The sequence below is a fragment of the Rhinolophus sinicus genome, chromosome 8 (assembly GCF_057876585.1).
Source record: "Rhinolophus sinicus isolate RSI-liver-muscle chromosome 8, RSI-T2T, whole genome shotgun sequence".
NCBI lineage: Eukaryota > Metazoa > Chordata > Mammalia > Chiroptera > Rhinolophidae > Rhinolophus > Rhinolophus sinicus.
Genome location: NC_142508.1, coordinates 13,264,843 through 13,279,348, shown reverse-complemented (window position 1 = coordinate 13,279,348; position 14,506 = coordinate 13,264,843). Strand labels below are relative to the sequence as shown.

The 14,506-nt window shown below is 37.2% G+C and overlaps 1 protein-coding gene across 1 annotated transcript in view; it reads left to right on the top strand.

The window, feature by feature from the left end:
* The window catches only part of LRGUK (leucine rich repeats and guanylate kinase domain containing), a 74,130-nt gene that overhangs the window by 18,966 nt on the left and 40,658 nt on the right, over positions 1-14,506 (top strand). Inside the window, exons 6-7 of the mRNA XM_074315353.2 lie at positions 7,679-7,803; positions 12,048-12,191. Of these exons, the coding sequence (XP_074171454.2) occupies positions 7,679-7,803; positions 12,048-12,191 (269 nt within the window). The remainder of the gene's footprint in view (positions 1-7,678; positions 7,804-12,047; positions 12,192-14,506) is intronic.

Here is a 14,506-nt window from a genome sequence, read left to right as displayed (position 1 = left end):
CCTTTGAGTAAAGGGGAAAATTTGGTTAGTAGACCCATTAGTAAATGTGTACCAGATGACGTGAAATAGTACCAGATAAGCTATTTGCCACGGATGTGTGACTCATTTAAATGATTAAGAATTGATATTCATAAAACGAGGAAAGATATTGTGTTTACCAAGGAATAAGACTGTAAGTCAAAGCTTACCAAGAGCATCTTACACCTGAAAAGCTAAGTAAGACCGTCATTCTGATAAACATAGCCTTATTTTTAATTCTTTCTAGAATGAAATAAATTCTGTTTTAAACTGACTACTTTCTTCAAATAAACTTACACCCTGTTTTTATATAAATTCAGGATTTGAAAATCAGATGTGACCATGAGGACAATTAGTGATTACTTATTTTACAAAAGAATTCATACTAGGCCCCCTTTAAATAGCAAGGTTCTGTAGTGTATTTAAAATATGCTTTCATTAAAAACAAACAAACAAAAAAGCTTCATTTGCATCCAACTTCAGGAATAGATCCATTGGATGACTCAGGCTCCCAGGCAAACAGCACCTACTCTAAAGTAGGCATGCTCCAGCTTCTAGAGCCTAAGGGGTTAATTGGGGATCTGTGAGTTTAATGAGCTTGAGTTTCTTCTTTACACCAGAGACTGAAGTTCTCAGGGTGGTAAGGGAGCAGTGCCTTCTCTTTCTCCGTAAGTATCTTCCTTCCCACCTGAGGATTTGCAGGGCAGTGGAGAAAGGGTTGACTGCCCCTGGGACCTCATTCCAGGTGGCAACAGCTGGCACACACTCCATTTGTAATAAGGCTGAGATGTGGGGAGAATGCAAGGTACATTTTCTTGAAGACACACGTTTTAAAAACAAAAAAACAAACAAAAACCTTTATTTGCACGTGACGGTAAGCTTAGAACATAGTGTCACACCCTTTAGAACTTGTGTGTGAATGTGAGCAAGTAGTGTACAAAATTTAAGAAATCTCAAAATACCAAGAATTGGAGAACATGTAAATCAAGGGGAACTCTTTTTATCTTGCTTATGGGGATGTAATTCGTTCAACCACTTTAGCAAACAGTTTTATCCAATCTTGGAAAGTTGAACATGCAAATTCCCTATGACCTAGCATTTTCATTTTTATTATGGAAAGTTTAGCATCTGTGTACCTGGAGGCTTGTATAAGAATTAAGGACGCTCATAGTAGCATTGCCTGTAATAGCAAAACATGGGAACAGCCCAAATGCCGTGTTTCCCCAAAAATAAGACCCAGCCAGACCATCAGCTCTAATGCGTCTTTTGGAGCAAAAATTAATATAAGACCTGGTATCATATTGTATTATATCATATTATATCATATTATATCATATTATATCATATTATATTATATTATATTATATTATATTATATTATATTATATTAGACCCGGTCTTATATTACAGCAAAATAAGACCTGGTATTATGTTATATTAAGTTACGTTATATTATATTGTATTATATTATATATATTATATAAGACCCGGTCTTATATTATAGTAAAATAAGACCTGGTCTTATATTAATTTTTGCTCCAAAAGACGCATTAGAGCTGACTGCCCGGCTCCGTCTTATTTTCAGAGAAACAGGGTACTCACCAATAAAGCATAAATTATGGAATACTCACACAACAGCATATCACACAGTAGTGAAAATGAGTGAAACATATTTCCATGCAGCAATAAGGAGGGATCTTAATAAACTTAATATTATTTAGGTATAAAACCAGGGTGGAAAGAGAAGAGCAAATAGACGACTCCGCATAGTGGTTACCTCCGAGAGGTGACAGCAGGATATCACAGCAGAGGTGTGCAGAGACAGATAGAAGTGATTGCTGCTGGTGTTTCAAGAGTCTTCATTATATTTTTAAAAATAATTAAAAAGCAGGTCATGTATGGTCAAATGATGTATCTGTGTCCATTAAAAAATTTAAAAGTCTGAAAATTAGGAATTAATTTCTTTGTAAGCAATGATTTCCCAAACTCCAAACTTCAGCGGAGTCAGCACCCCTGGAGGACTTGTTAGAACACCTGTTGCTGGCCCTCATCCTCAGCGGTTCTGATTGCGCAGGTCTGGGGTGGTACCAGGCATGTTTCACAAGTTCTCAGGTAACGCTGATGTTGCTGGGACCACACTTTGAGAGCCTCAGCTCTAAGCGAATCAGTCCTCTGTTACACTTTGCAAGCCATGCTTTCCTAATTTGATACCCTCCACTTGGCCCTTTTTTCTTAATGTATTGGAGTGACAATGGTTAGTAAAGCGATATAGGTTTCAGGTGTACAATTCTGTAACATGTCATCTATATATCACATTGTGTATTCTCCACCCAGAGTCAGTTCTCCTTCCATCACCATATATTTGATCCCCTTTTACCGTCTTCTACCGTCTCCCTCCCCCTTAACCCTCTGATAACCACTAAACTGTTCACTGTGTCCATGAGTTTTTGTTTATTTGTTTGTCTTGTTCCTTTGTTGCTTTCAATTTTATATCCCACATATGAGTGAAATCATATGGTTCTCTAATTCTTCTGTTTGACTTATTTCGCTTAGTATAATAATCTCAAAATCCATCCATATTGTTGCAAATGGCATGATTTCATCTTTTCTTATGGCAGAGAAGTATTCCATTGTGTATATGTACCACATCTTCTTTATCCATCCATCTATCGAAGGACACTTTGGTTGTTTCCCATGTCTTGGCAACCATAAATAATGCTGCAATGAACATCAGAGTACATATATCTTGACGGATAAATGTTTTCAGATTTTGGGGGTATATACCCAGGAGAGGGATTGCTGGGTCATATGGTAATTCTATTCTTAATTTTTTGAGGAACCTCCACACTGCCTTCCATAGCAGCTGCACCAGTCTGCATTCCCACCGACAATGCATGAGGGTTCCTTTTTTGAATGCTTCAGAAATTTGACAGTTATCCTTTTAATATTCTTTATATTTGTTCAAGCTTTCCTTAGTGGGCATACATCATTTTTCTACTTGAGAAAAAAAAGTGCACTTTTCTTTAAAATAAAGTGAAATAAAAGGTAATTATCAATATAAAAAACCAAAACAGAACAGTTAAATAAAAACAAATTAGTTAATCAAGCTAGTAATACTGACATCGTGAGTAGTAGATTATATTAATACCCCAGAATGAATTGACTATACCAACTTTATAGTTTATTTTGCTATGCTCTTTTGTTCTTCCATATGTGGATAACTGATGATTAATTGATAATCCTAAATTGCAAGATGATAAATTAAGCCAAGGGTATGTAAATTTATTTAATCTTGAGAAAGGAGGCATTCTTATCTGTAAATACTGACGGGTTGTTCATTGGAATTTATTTTATGATTATAGAATCATGGAATTAAAAAGAGTGATTCATAGATTTTTTAAATCCAGGCAGGACTTTAGAGATATCCTACTGCTGTTATTTTATGGACGAGGAGCCAGAGAGCGAGCAACATTCAGTGACTTGTCCAAGATTGTTTGGTAAATGATTGAACTGAGACTAGTCTTCTGAATCCCATTGTTTTTCCCATGTTGCAATTCATTGAGTAATTACTACTTTTATCACATCGCCATTTAAAGTGTATGTGTGCTTCATTTCTCAGAGTTTCACTCCTATGGTGAAGAACATTTTTCACTGGAAAGGTGATATAGATCTTTCAGGATTGGTTTTGATTAAAGCCATCATTGCGGTTCTCTCCACTAAGAGAATTGTGATGGATTTCCTACCTATTTCTCAGTAACTGTTTTCTATACGCCCGAACCATATTTTATAATCGGAGACAAATGAATTAGAGCGAATACTGAACTAGTGAATAATTCATGTCAAGCGCTGTGAACTGCTGACAGCATCGCCAAAATGTAAAAATATATTGTTGGGCTTTTCCCTAGCTGTAAAGTTATGCTTATGTGCCACTGGGTTCTTTCACTCAGTTTCCATAGGACCTAAAATTCCACTGTAAAAGATTTATTCACAGAATAAAAAGCTTTAGAGCTGGAATGCGGTATGATAATTTGGTGTTCTTTGAGTCTCTTTCTCCTGATAGTGGCCTTTTAAAATTAAAATACACCTAAGAGGATTAACCCAGTAAACTAATTCATTGTAATAGTTTAGTGACCTATCAGATTGTACTTCTTCTTATCCAAAAGTACCAAGACCTGAGAAAGATCATGAAAGAATAATGTTAGGAGGCAGGGCAGGTAACATTTCGTGAAGGTTCTTAAAATAAGAAAACGGGAGATTGGGGAGATAAAGGTGTTCCTGAAAGCAAGCTGCAAACTCAGGGCTTTGTAGGGACCAGTCCTGCATAGTGACCCATATGGACCATTACCATTGCTGGCGGTCACATAGGACGTGACTGTGGGACTCATTAGGGGCAGAAAGCTGTGCCACTATAAAAAGTACTCTTTACTCAACAAGAAAAGTACTCTTTACTTTGAGTAAAGAGTACTTTTCTGCCTGAAATTCTTGGAAATGTAAAGGAAAGTGAACAGTTGGGCAACAGGAGACAGTTTTTTCTGAAATGAACCTCTTTTTCAACAGAGATGTTCGTTCAGTTCCTCGCCCTTAGCCCGGATGGTGTGAGTAACAACAGTGGACGCTGCAGAAGCCATGGCTGCGATTGCAGTGACACATCTGTATTCCACCTCCTTTTGGCCCTCGCGATACTAATTCTGTAGAACATGACTTGCCGTACTAGTTAGCGGGGTGTCCCAGGAAACTGTGGTTCGCCTCTGATGTCTTAGACAATACTGTGCACACAGTAAGCAAGCTTTCCTTTTCATTCCATTATCTCTCCATAGTTTCAGGATTCCTGTTTTCCAGTCTCTGATCCTTGCCTGCTTCCCATGGGAATGCTTCCTGGCTCAGCTACCCACAGGCATTCGTTAAACTCTGTCATAATTCAGTGTATCTTCACTTCATCAGGAGCAGAGTTACCAGGACACTAGTGCTCCTGAAAAAGGACTTACAGACTATTGCTCCCTCTGCTAAACTGAGACAGATGGCCATGTGAAGTTTTTCTTGCCAAAGATTGCCTGCTCAGAGGATATTTTATTTCATCTAGGGCTGTGTGAGAGTTTAATTTCCTATGTCCTGCATTTCACATCCTTTGTTACCATCGGTATCTGCAAACATCTAGTCTTTGGTGTAGTTACAGAATGATGAAATAGCCCAAAGAAAGTGGAAGCAGAAAGAAGCACCATGGTTGTGAGCACAAATATCTATTTGTAGAGCTATTCTGGCAGGAAGCTTTATGAAAGTAGATTTGAAAATGTGTATGGACCACAGCGGAGCTATGCTTCTGCCCAACCACTGAAATTCAGACCAATGAAAAAGATCTGAGAATTTCTGGTTCATTGGGCAATATTTTCTCATCATTGCATCTAGTTTCCTTACTTACCTCTTCCTGTGGCCGAGATCTTTTCAGAATCATTCCTGATCTTCAATTTTCCATTTTGTGCTGTTGGCCAAGTGGTAGAGGATGAGATTCCTCGGCCTCACGTGTGTGTAATTTCCTAATGATAATGATGCCTTATAACTGTTAAGTTCTGTACGGCTAATGCAACGCTTTCCTACCCCATTTTCGAAATTCATGATCTTACCTTTGGCCTTCATGGCTACCTGGTGTTATCTTCGTTTTACAAATGAAACATCTGAGCAGAGAGAAGTCACATAACTAGCAAGTGGTACAGTTAGAATAACTACAAATAATTATGAGGCAAAATATATGTTTTGGTGATGCTTATGATTCCTTAATTACTTTTTTTAAAAAAAATTGTTGAGTCTATGATTCATGGAAGGAGATAGCTGGTGGGTATAAAATTGACCAGAAAAGGCCTTGAGGAAGAAATGGTTTGTCTAGAGTGGATACCGACAAGTGGAATTGCTGTGATATATTTGCAGTTATAATAAATGCTGCCAAAATGCCTCCAAAGTGGCTATATCATAATGAACCTACTTATCCAGTAGCGTGAACGTATCTGTTCTTTAGAACCTCTCAGTGTTTGCTAAGCTGGTGGGGAAAGAATGGAATCTTGTCTTGATCCGTATTCTCTGACTACAGGTGAAGCAGAGTGTCTTTTCATGTGGTTATTAGCCACTTCGATTTGCCCTTCTGGACATTTCCTGAGAATATCCTGGACACATTCCTCCTGCATTTTCTATTGGGTTGTCTTTGTTTTTTTCTATTAGTTCATGTCATACTTTATGTATTGTAGATAGTAATCCTTTGTCAACTATATATGTTGTAGACTCTTCAAATCTATCATTTGTACTTATGTGATGAAAAAGAAATAAGAGAAAATGAGGTTATCTGTGAAAAAGAAGTACTTAAGATGTTGCTTTAATGTGAATGTTACAGAAGAAAAGAAAAGAAAGTAGAATTTGAAATTGTGAAGAATGTGCAGGGATTAGAAAAGAGTAAGGAAAGCAGTGTAAAAAAAAGACACACTGCCAAGTAAGAAAGTTCTTGGTACATTCCAGAACTATTGAGAAGATAGTTCAGAGAAGATAGGCAGAATTAGAGAATTCCCACTGGATTATAATGGGGATGAAATTGGATAAATAGGTTTCCTTCAAGTCGAGGGCCTTGAATGCCAGAGTGAGAGATTTGGAATTCATCCGGGGAGATTTTTTTTCAACTGAAGCATGATATCCAATTAATACTTTGGAAATATTAACCTGACTGCAGTGTGGAAAGTGACTTGAGGACTGGATGTTAAAGGTCTCCATGGTTGCTGAAGCTGAACCAAGTTGGCAGAGGAGTAAATGGAAAGGAAGGGAATAATTAAAGAGATGTTTTAAAGCAAAAATGCCAGGTCTTGGTGACTGGTGGGTTGGACTTCCTGCAGATTGTAAGTAGCTGAGAAAACCACGATGTCTTAGGCTACTTGGAAGGGAAAACGGAGCCTTGGTGGGAAATGATATCTGACCCTGAAAATCTTCCAAAGAGAATGAGGACAGAGAAAGGTGAGTAGAACGGGTGACTTTGAGATCAGAGTCTTAGGTGAATACAAGGATGGAACACAGGAGCAAGAAGTTAAAATTTTAGCAATGAATAGAAACTTAATAAATGGATGAGGACATGAAGGGCAAGTTTAGGCCTCATTTCTTTTCAAGTGAGAAGAGAAACCAATATAGATGGAAAGAAAGGGCTGTTTCTCTCTATTATCAGGGTGTTGGATTTTCTTGACCACCCATTTGCTAAAGATGCCATTTCCAAGGCTGTTGCCCCAGATTGGAGAATGAGAAAGCTCACTGCATGTTACCTCCCCAAGGTGACCCTGGATTCAGAGGTCCTGCCTGTGGGAAGCACCTGAGTTTCCCACAGCCCGGGAAATAGCATCTGTAACCAAGAGAAAGGACACTGCCAAGGAGACAGCTATGATCCTCTCCGAAATTTCTTTTCTTGCCAGTTAAATGAGTCACACCTAAATGCAAATGCAACTGACCACACTCCAAAACCATGCCTTTAAAACAATCAATTTTAAGCGATGCGAATATTAACCTCGATATGAAAAACTGTTTCAAGATTTAGCGGGCATATTATACTGCTCTATGTATGCCATTATTCTATTTAACACTGATCTTTTTTTCTTCAAAATGTTTCTAACAACATTTTCCTTAAACATAGTCATGGTATATAGGCAACGAGATAAAAGAAATCTGTGGATTAGAGCTGTGCAGCAATCTGACTCACCTTAGTTTGGCCAAAAACAAGATCACAACGATTCACAGCTTAGGCATGTTACCAATCAAAATTCTCTGTCTGGTAAGTCTACCAAAAAATGTTCTTCTTTAGAAGTGCTGGTTAATATTTTAGTAGATGTATGAATTATAATTAGGAATCTTCTGTTTTACAGAGAGAGAATTCCTTAACGAAATGTTATTGTCTTCAGTTTTGTTTGTTCCTTTCCCTATCGGGGGTGTGTGTGTGTCTGTGTGTGTGTGTGTGTGTGTGTGTGTCTGTGTGTGTGTGTGTGTGTGTGTGTCTGTGTGTCTGTGTGTCTGTGTGTGTGTGTGTGTGAAAGAGAGAGAGAGAGAGTTCTAATTTGTTATCCAAATTCATTTTTTTTAAATTAACTTTTTACAATTGGAAAGGTATACTTTTAACAATTATTTAAAAATAGATTTTATAACGTCTTATTGGTGAAATAACATTTACACATATTTAGCATTCTATTTATTGATATTAACACCTTTGCTTTCATATGAACCATAATATGTTCTCTGGGCACTGCATTTTGGCAGCCCTTTCGTATTAATATATGCTCGTCTCCAATTCTAGCAAACCAGAATTAGTGCTGAGAATAAAGGAACAGTTACCACCAGAGAGTTTAAACTTGTTTATTATTTCCCATAGAGAGCACTCTTCTTAAACTGTGTGACATGCTGTGTGACTGTGATTCAAGGAAAATGCAGATAATTTACCAAAAAAGCAGGATCATAATAGTCCCACATACATAGTATTTTTGAAATAACAGCATCGCTCATCAATTCGAGGGCTGATAATGTAGTTTGTGGATTACCCAGGCTTCTTTCCTCTTCCTGTCCTCTTCTTAACCTTGCACGGCTTTGCTGTTCTTATTAGATCTGCCACAAGGTGGACAGGGAGCATTTCAAGCCAGGAGGCTGGTAGCTGATTATTCACCTGTGTGAACTGTCCCAGAGGAGAGCACTACACTGTTGTTTGAAGTGACATCTTGGGTTGTCTGCAGAATTTTAACACATACAATATACTATTCCTGCCTTATTTAATCACAGATAGCTGAAGGTTCGCTATGTGTTAATTTTTTCCCTCGCAGCTTGGAGCTGGAAGTGCTTTTTTTTTTAAGACCCTTCATTTCTTGCAGTGACTTCGGTGGGGGTCAAGGATTGGTTTCCAGGACTGGGATGGAAATGAGGCATGGAAAGGTTTCATAATTTCCCTGAGGTTTCCTGCTTTCTGCTCACTAAGGCCATGTTAGCAAAGCATAAATGAAAATGAATTTTATAAGTTGGAGTGAATTTTATAAGTTGGAATTTTATAAGTTGAATTTTATAAGTTTTCATTTTAACATTTGAAAATGATAAAACCACATTTTAAAATGATGATAATTTGGAGGCTTATGGGCAGTATGTACTATTCCGTTTGTAACTTGTTAGAATCTTGTCCTTTTCTTTACATATTTTTTCTTGCTCAGCATCCCTATTAATTTTAAGTGGAGCACGGCCTGTGGAAAGGGGTATGGGGCTATGCTTAAGGGAACGAGAATTGAATTCATTAAGAAAAACAACACAGCATTGTCACCCCAAGAGTTTGTTTCAATAACTGAATAAATCATCCATGTTGACAGATTCATGTATCAAGTAGCTTTTAGAAAAAGCATAAAAGACTTATTTTTTTTTCTACAAATAGGTTAGGTGGATTGTTCTTAATCCCTTCCCCCACCACGTGAGCTGAACTAGAAAATACAGAATGTGACATCATTCATTGTCCTTAAAATTTTTGAGACTAGAAGGGCTTTCTTTTCCATGTTAATAAAATATAATAAGTACAGTGATACACATTTGTTTTTAATGGTTTTCTTTTTTTTCAATTTTTTTAAATTTATTTTTTAAATTTATTGGGGTGACAATTGTTAGTAAAATTACATAGATTTCAGGTGTACAATTCTGTATTACATCATCTATAATCCCATTGTGTGTTCACCACCCAGAGTCATGGTTTTCTTTTTTTAATTTGTGGAATCAGAAAACCAATTGCTTTAGTCTTGAAAATAATTCAGTTTACAATTTAGAGGGGGAAAAAAAACAATTCACTGTGCACACTAATAGTTAATTGTCTACGAACAACTTTTATGATTAAGGGGAAAATGTCGTTCACTTTTGGGCTATTGTGGCAACCACCTCCCTTGGCAAGTAAGGACAATGCATTTCAAATTTTAGAATTTATTTTGTCTTGATAAGAACAATTTGTCGGTTTTGCCCTCCCAAATTGGGAGATGAAGAATATTTCTCATTTCCTTTATTTAAGAAAGTGTCTTCTCTCTAAAGGGAGTCTGTCATGACTCCCCTACCAGTGATGACAAAACAAGCAAGAACACTGTTCATAGAGAAACTGATGTCTGCTTTGAGGGGCGATATATCAGTTTCTCAGAACTGGATAAAGGGTTGGACTAGATGACTTTCAACTCAAAGTCTGTGATTCTGAATATTTCTCGATTCTGCTTTTTTTTTTTATGAGCACAGGGCATCTAATTTAACTTTTCTATGCCTCACTCTACTCTTATGCATCTACCACCTTGAAAGCCATCAGAGACACTGGAAAGAATTATTACAGACTATCTTCCACAACTTCAACACTTCAAAGTTCTTTGGGAAGAAGTATATTGTGTATAAATTTGATGTGTGGGCACATTTTAAATAGGGTATCGAGGTCTTATTTCAATAAGTTAAATTAATGTGGATATTATGTTAAGTTCAGTGTCATTTTTTCTTTTCTATTACACTTTTTAGAACTTTTCTGCACTCTGAATAGTATGAAATTTGACTCAACTTAGGTAAATGGGGTTATGACTATTTTTTCCTTCTTCTTATGGAATTTCTCAAACATAAAGAAAGTGGTTTAATGAGCCCCCATGTACTATCACCCAGCTTTATAGATTACTAACATTCTATTAATATCTTTTAAACAGCCGTAAATTATACTAATGAATGCAAGCCTTGCTCATTATTGAAGTAAAATCGTATGAAAAATAGGATGAAAATGAGTTCTTGCCATGCAATGTACCAGGAAATATATTTCAGATGGAAGAGACTACTACCATTTAATATTTTAGTTCTCAAGTGCTTATTGTAAATTTTAAAAGTTTAAAGATGGGCATAACATAGCATTAAATGAAACCTCAAAATTCTCTTTATTATGATTCACAACTTAAACGACAAGTTCAATTTGCTGTGATGTATTCTTATACCTCAAGGTTAAGGAACCCATGGGACTATGAATATGTTGGAAAATGTACAAGAGAATGCAAATTATTGTTATCACCATAATTTGTTGTTATGGGTATGTAGGGGTTGGGAAAAAGGACAACATTTGAGTCTTGAAACTTTCTTTGTTTTATGCTCATTGTCTGAGAAGATGCTTGTGTGCCAATTATTAAAGAACTTCATTTGGTTACCTATTGTTGCGTAACAAACCACCCCAAACGTTGTGGCATGGAGAAATTTTATTGGCTAGTGCTGGCAGATTGGTGGCGGCTGGGCTCAGCTGGGATGCTGGAATGGCTGGGTTTTTCTTCTCTATTTAGTCTCAGGGAGTCTTTCCATGTAGTCTCTCCTTCCCCATGTGACCTCCCCTGAATTCTCTCCAGTAGAGTAACTAGAGTTCTTATATTGCAGCTCAGGGTTCCAAGACACAAAAGGAGAAGCTGTCAGGCCTTCTTAATTCTTAGACTTGGAACTGACACATTTCTGCCATATGCTTTGCGTTAAGGCAAGTCAGAGGTCCAGCTCGTTGCATGATGAGGGAACTGCACGAGAGCATGAATAATTGGGGGGGGGGGGGGTGTATCAGACAACTATAGCCCTCATGATACAAAGCGATTATAGTTAGAATGTTTCTGAAAACAGAGTGTATGTGGGAAATTATAATATTCACATGGTTCATTTTGATGCTGATGAAAGAACTGCATTACATTTTATTTTGAAAGATAAACATGGAGTTATGCTGTCATTCGGCTTCAGGTTATGGAATATGAAAAGCTTATACTACCTAACTTTTGTCTGTCCTACTGATTTGAATGTTTATCTTGCTTTAACAATAGTGAAAATATTCTGAGTCTTCCAGCTGAAAAACGGGGATTTCTTTCTGGGGTGTTTGTATATGTGTTTAGGGAGGGAAATGATGGACATGGGGGGCGGGACAGACATGAATGGCTTACTGATTTTAAGAGATTCGGGACAGTGTCCAGAATGAACCCTTGTTATTACTTTTTCCTACTAGAGACATTGAGTGTGTGTTATCAATTTTAGAGCCATAACCAGATTGAGAGGATCACAGGTTTGGATGACCTGAAAGCTCTGCAGATGGTCGATCTGTCCCATAATCAGATCAGTAGCTTCCAAGGCTTGGAGAATCATGACTTCTTGGAAGAAATCAACCTAGAGGACAATGAGGTAATGTCATACTTTATATGTCTTGGTTTCAATGTCTACGTTAAGAGGACATATTAGGTAGGACCCATTCTTGGTTTCGCAAGGGCTGTCACATTAAATGCCAGCTTAGAAATCTCATACTCCTACAGCAACAGTTGAAGAAGGACTATTTTTTTTAAAATACTTACAATTCTTAGTTTTCAAAAATTTGATGATTCCTAAATACATTGTTTTAAAAGTTTGAACTGCAACCAAGTGCACGTGACTTTCTGAAGTAAATATGTTCCTATGAAATTTTGTGAAGACAGATAGCATTAGGAATATCTGAAATGTCAGTGCAGGGAAATTGCAGACCTGAGAATAACTTTGGGCTGGTATTGCCCATGCCTACCAATTGCAGAGAAGACGCACAGGAAATGAATTCTTACATCCCAGTGGGAACAACAGTGTATGTTACCAATCGCTGTGAGTTGGGGATTGGACTTACTCAAATTTCCATATGTACATATATTCCTTCACAAAGTATATAAATTGGCTTTCACTCTTAACTACCCTTTTTTATTAAATTTATTGGGGTGACATTGTTAGTAATATTATATAGGTTTCAAGTATACAATTCTATAATGCATCATCTGTATGTTGCATTGTGTGCTCACCTCCCAAAGTCAGTTCTCCTTCCATCACCATATATTTGTTTGACCCCCTTTACCCTCGTCTACCACCCCCACTTACCCTTTATTTTTAATAAAGCATTTGTACTCCTAATCACAGCATATTAAGTCGGTACCTATAGGTGACTTCTTCTGCAATAAGATCTATATTGTGATGTTTTTCATATTGAGTACTTTATCACATTTTTGGAAAAGATTTCATAAGGAACTTGAATGCTTATTTCTTCTTGAAAATCAAATGTTTGGCTGACTCTGAAGGAGACATTGATCCTAATTAGGTGAAATGTGATGCTGGGGAGACATTTCTCTGTTCAGCTGTGATGGTGCTTCTCAGTTGTGTCTGATGACTCTCCAGTGAACTTCTATCATCTGTTAGGTTTCTCAAATTCAAGGAACGGCCGTCTTTAGGTCTGGGAAGAAGTGGGTATTTAATCGCAGACGAAACTGTTTGTCCTCATTTTCATTTGATTTGTATGTTAAGTTGTTTTGTCAGCTTCTAAAGTTGATTCTAATGGACAACTTTTGTTCACTGCGCCATCTGTCTTACCAAGTCAGCATAACCTCTCTTACATGTGGTTTTCCTGTCCTTTTCATGAAATTGCCATTAACATGATTCTCATGTGTATAAAGGAGTGTTGGAAAGGTGGAAAGCACTCATTAAATCCTAACTCAGGATTCAGGAAAAGCAGTAATGGTAACACTAACAGTTATAGTCATAAAATAATTGTGATATTCATTTAATACTTGTGCACAAGGCATTGTGCTATATCTCACTTTACATATATCTCAGCTAATCCTCATTATAACCCTGTTATCATCACTGTTTACAGATGGAGAAACTGGGGCATAAAGAGGTTAAGCAACTTGCCCAAAGCTCTTTATCAAGCAAATAGCAGAGCCAGGCTTCAAGTACAGAGTCCTTTGCCTCCAGTGTCAATGGTCATAACCCCCGCAGGATAGATAATACAGTAGATGAGATGCCAGGGGCCCTCCCCTTCAGAAAAGAGTATGACGTAACGTTCTAGAAGAGAGCTTTCTGAGAAAAATACACTGCGAAGTATAAATGTGAGCCACATAGGCAATTTTAAATGTTCTAGTAGCCGCAATAAAGTAAAAAGAAACTGGTGAAATTAACTTTAATGATATACTTTATGTAGCCCAGTACATCCAAAATATTACCATTTCAATATGTAATCTACATTAAAAAAATATCGATGAGATATTTTATATTCTGTTGCTTCGTACTAAGGTTCTGACACCTGGTGTGTATTTTAACACTGACAGTGCATTTCTATTCACCTTACCCACATTCCAAGTGCTATGTAGCCACGTGTGGCTGTTAATGACCACACTGGATAGCGCTTGCTGGTCTAGAAAGACTTCACGCCTACTATGTTGTTCTCTTCCATTTCAAAAGACTTTTCAAATTACATTTGAATAAGTTTAAGGAACAAAGGGATATCATTAAGTAAAGAAAGGAGTTTATAATTTTCAAATATTAAAGAGACCCCATTAAAAAAAATGGCCACATGTCCCCAGGGGGGGTCTTTGGCAACGATTAGGTTTGTAACAATAACATAATTCCCTGGCTCCCCAGTGGGCAGGTCGGGGAGCAAACAACAGTACTTTGAAATATTCTTTGAGCCATCCAAATATTTCCTCAGA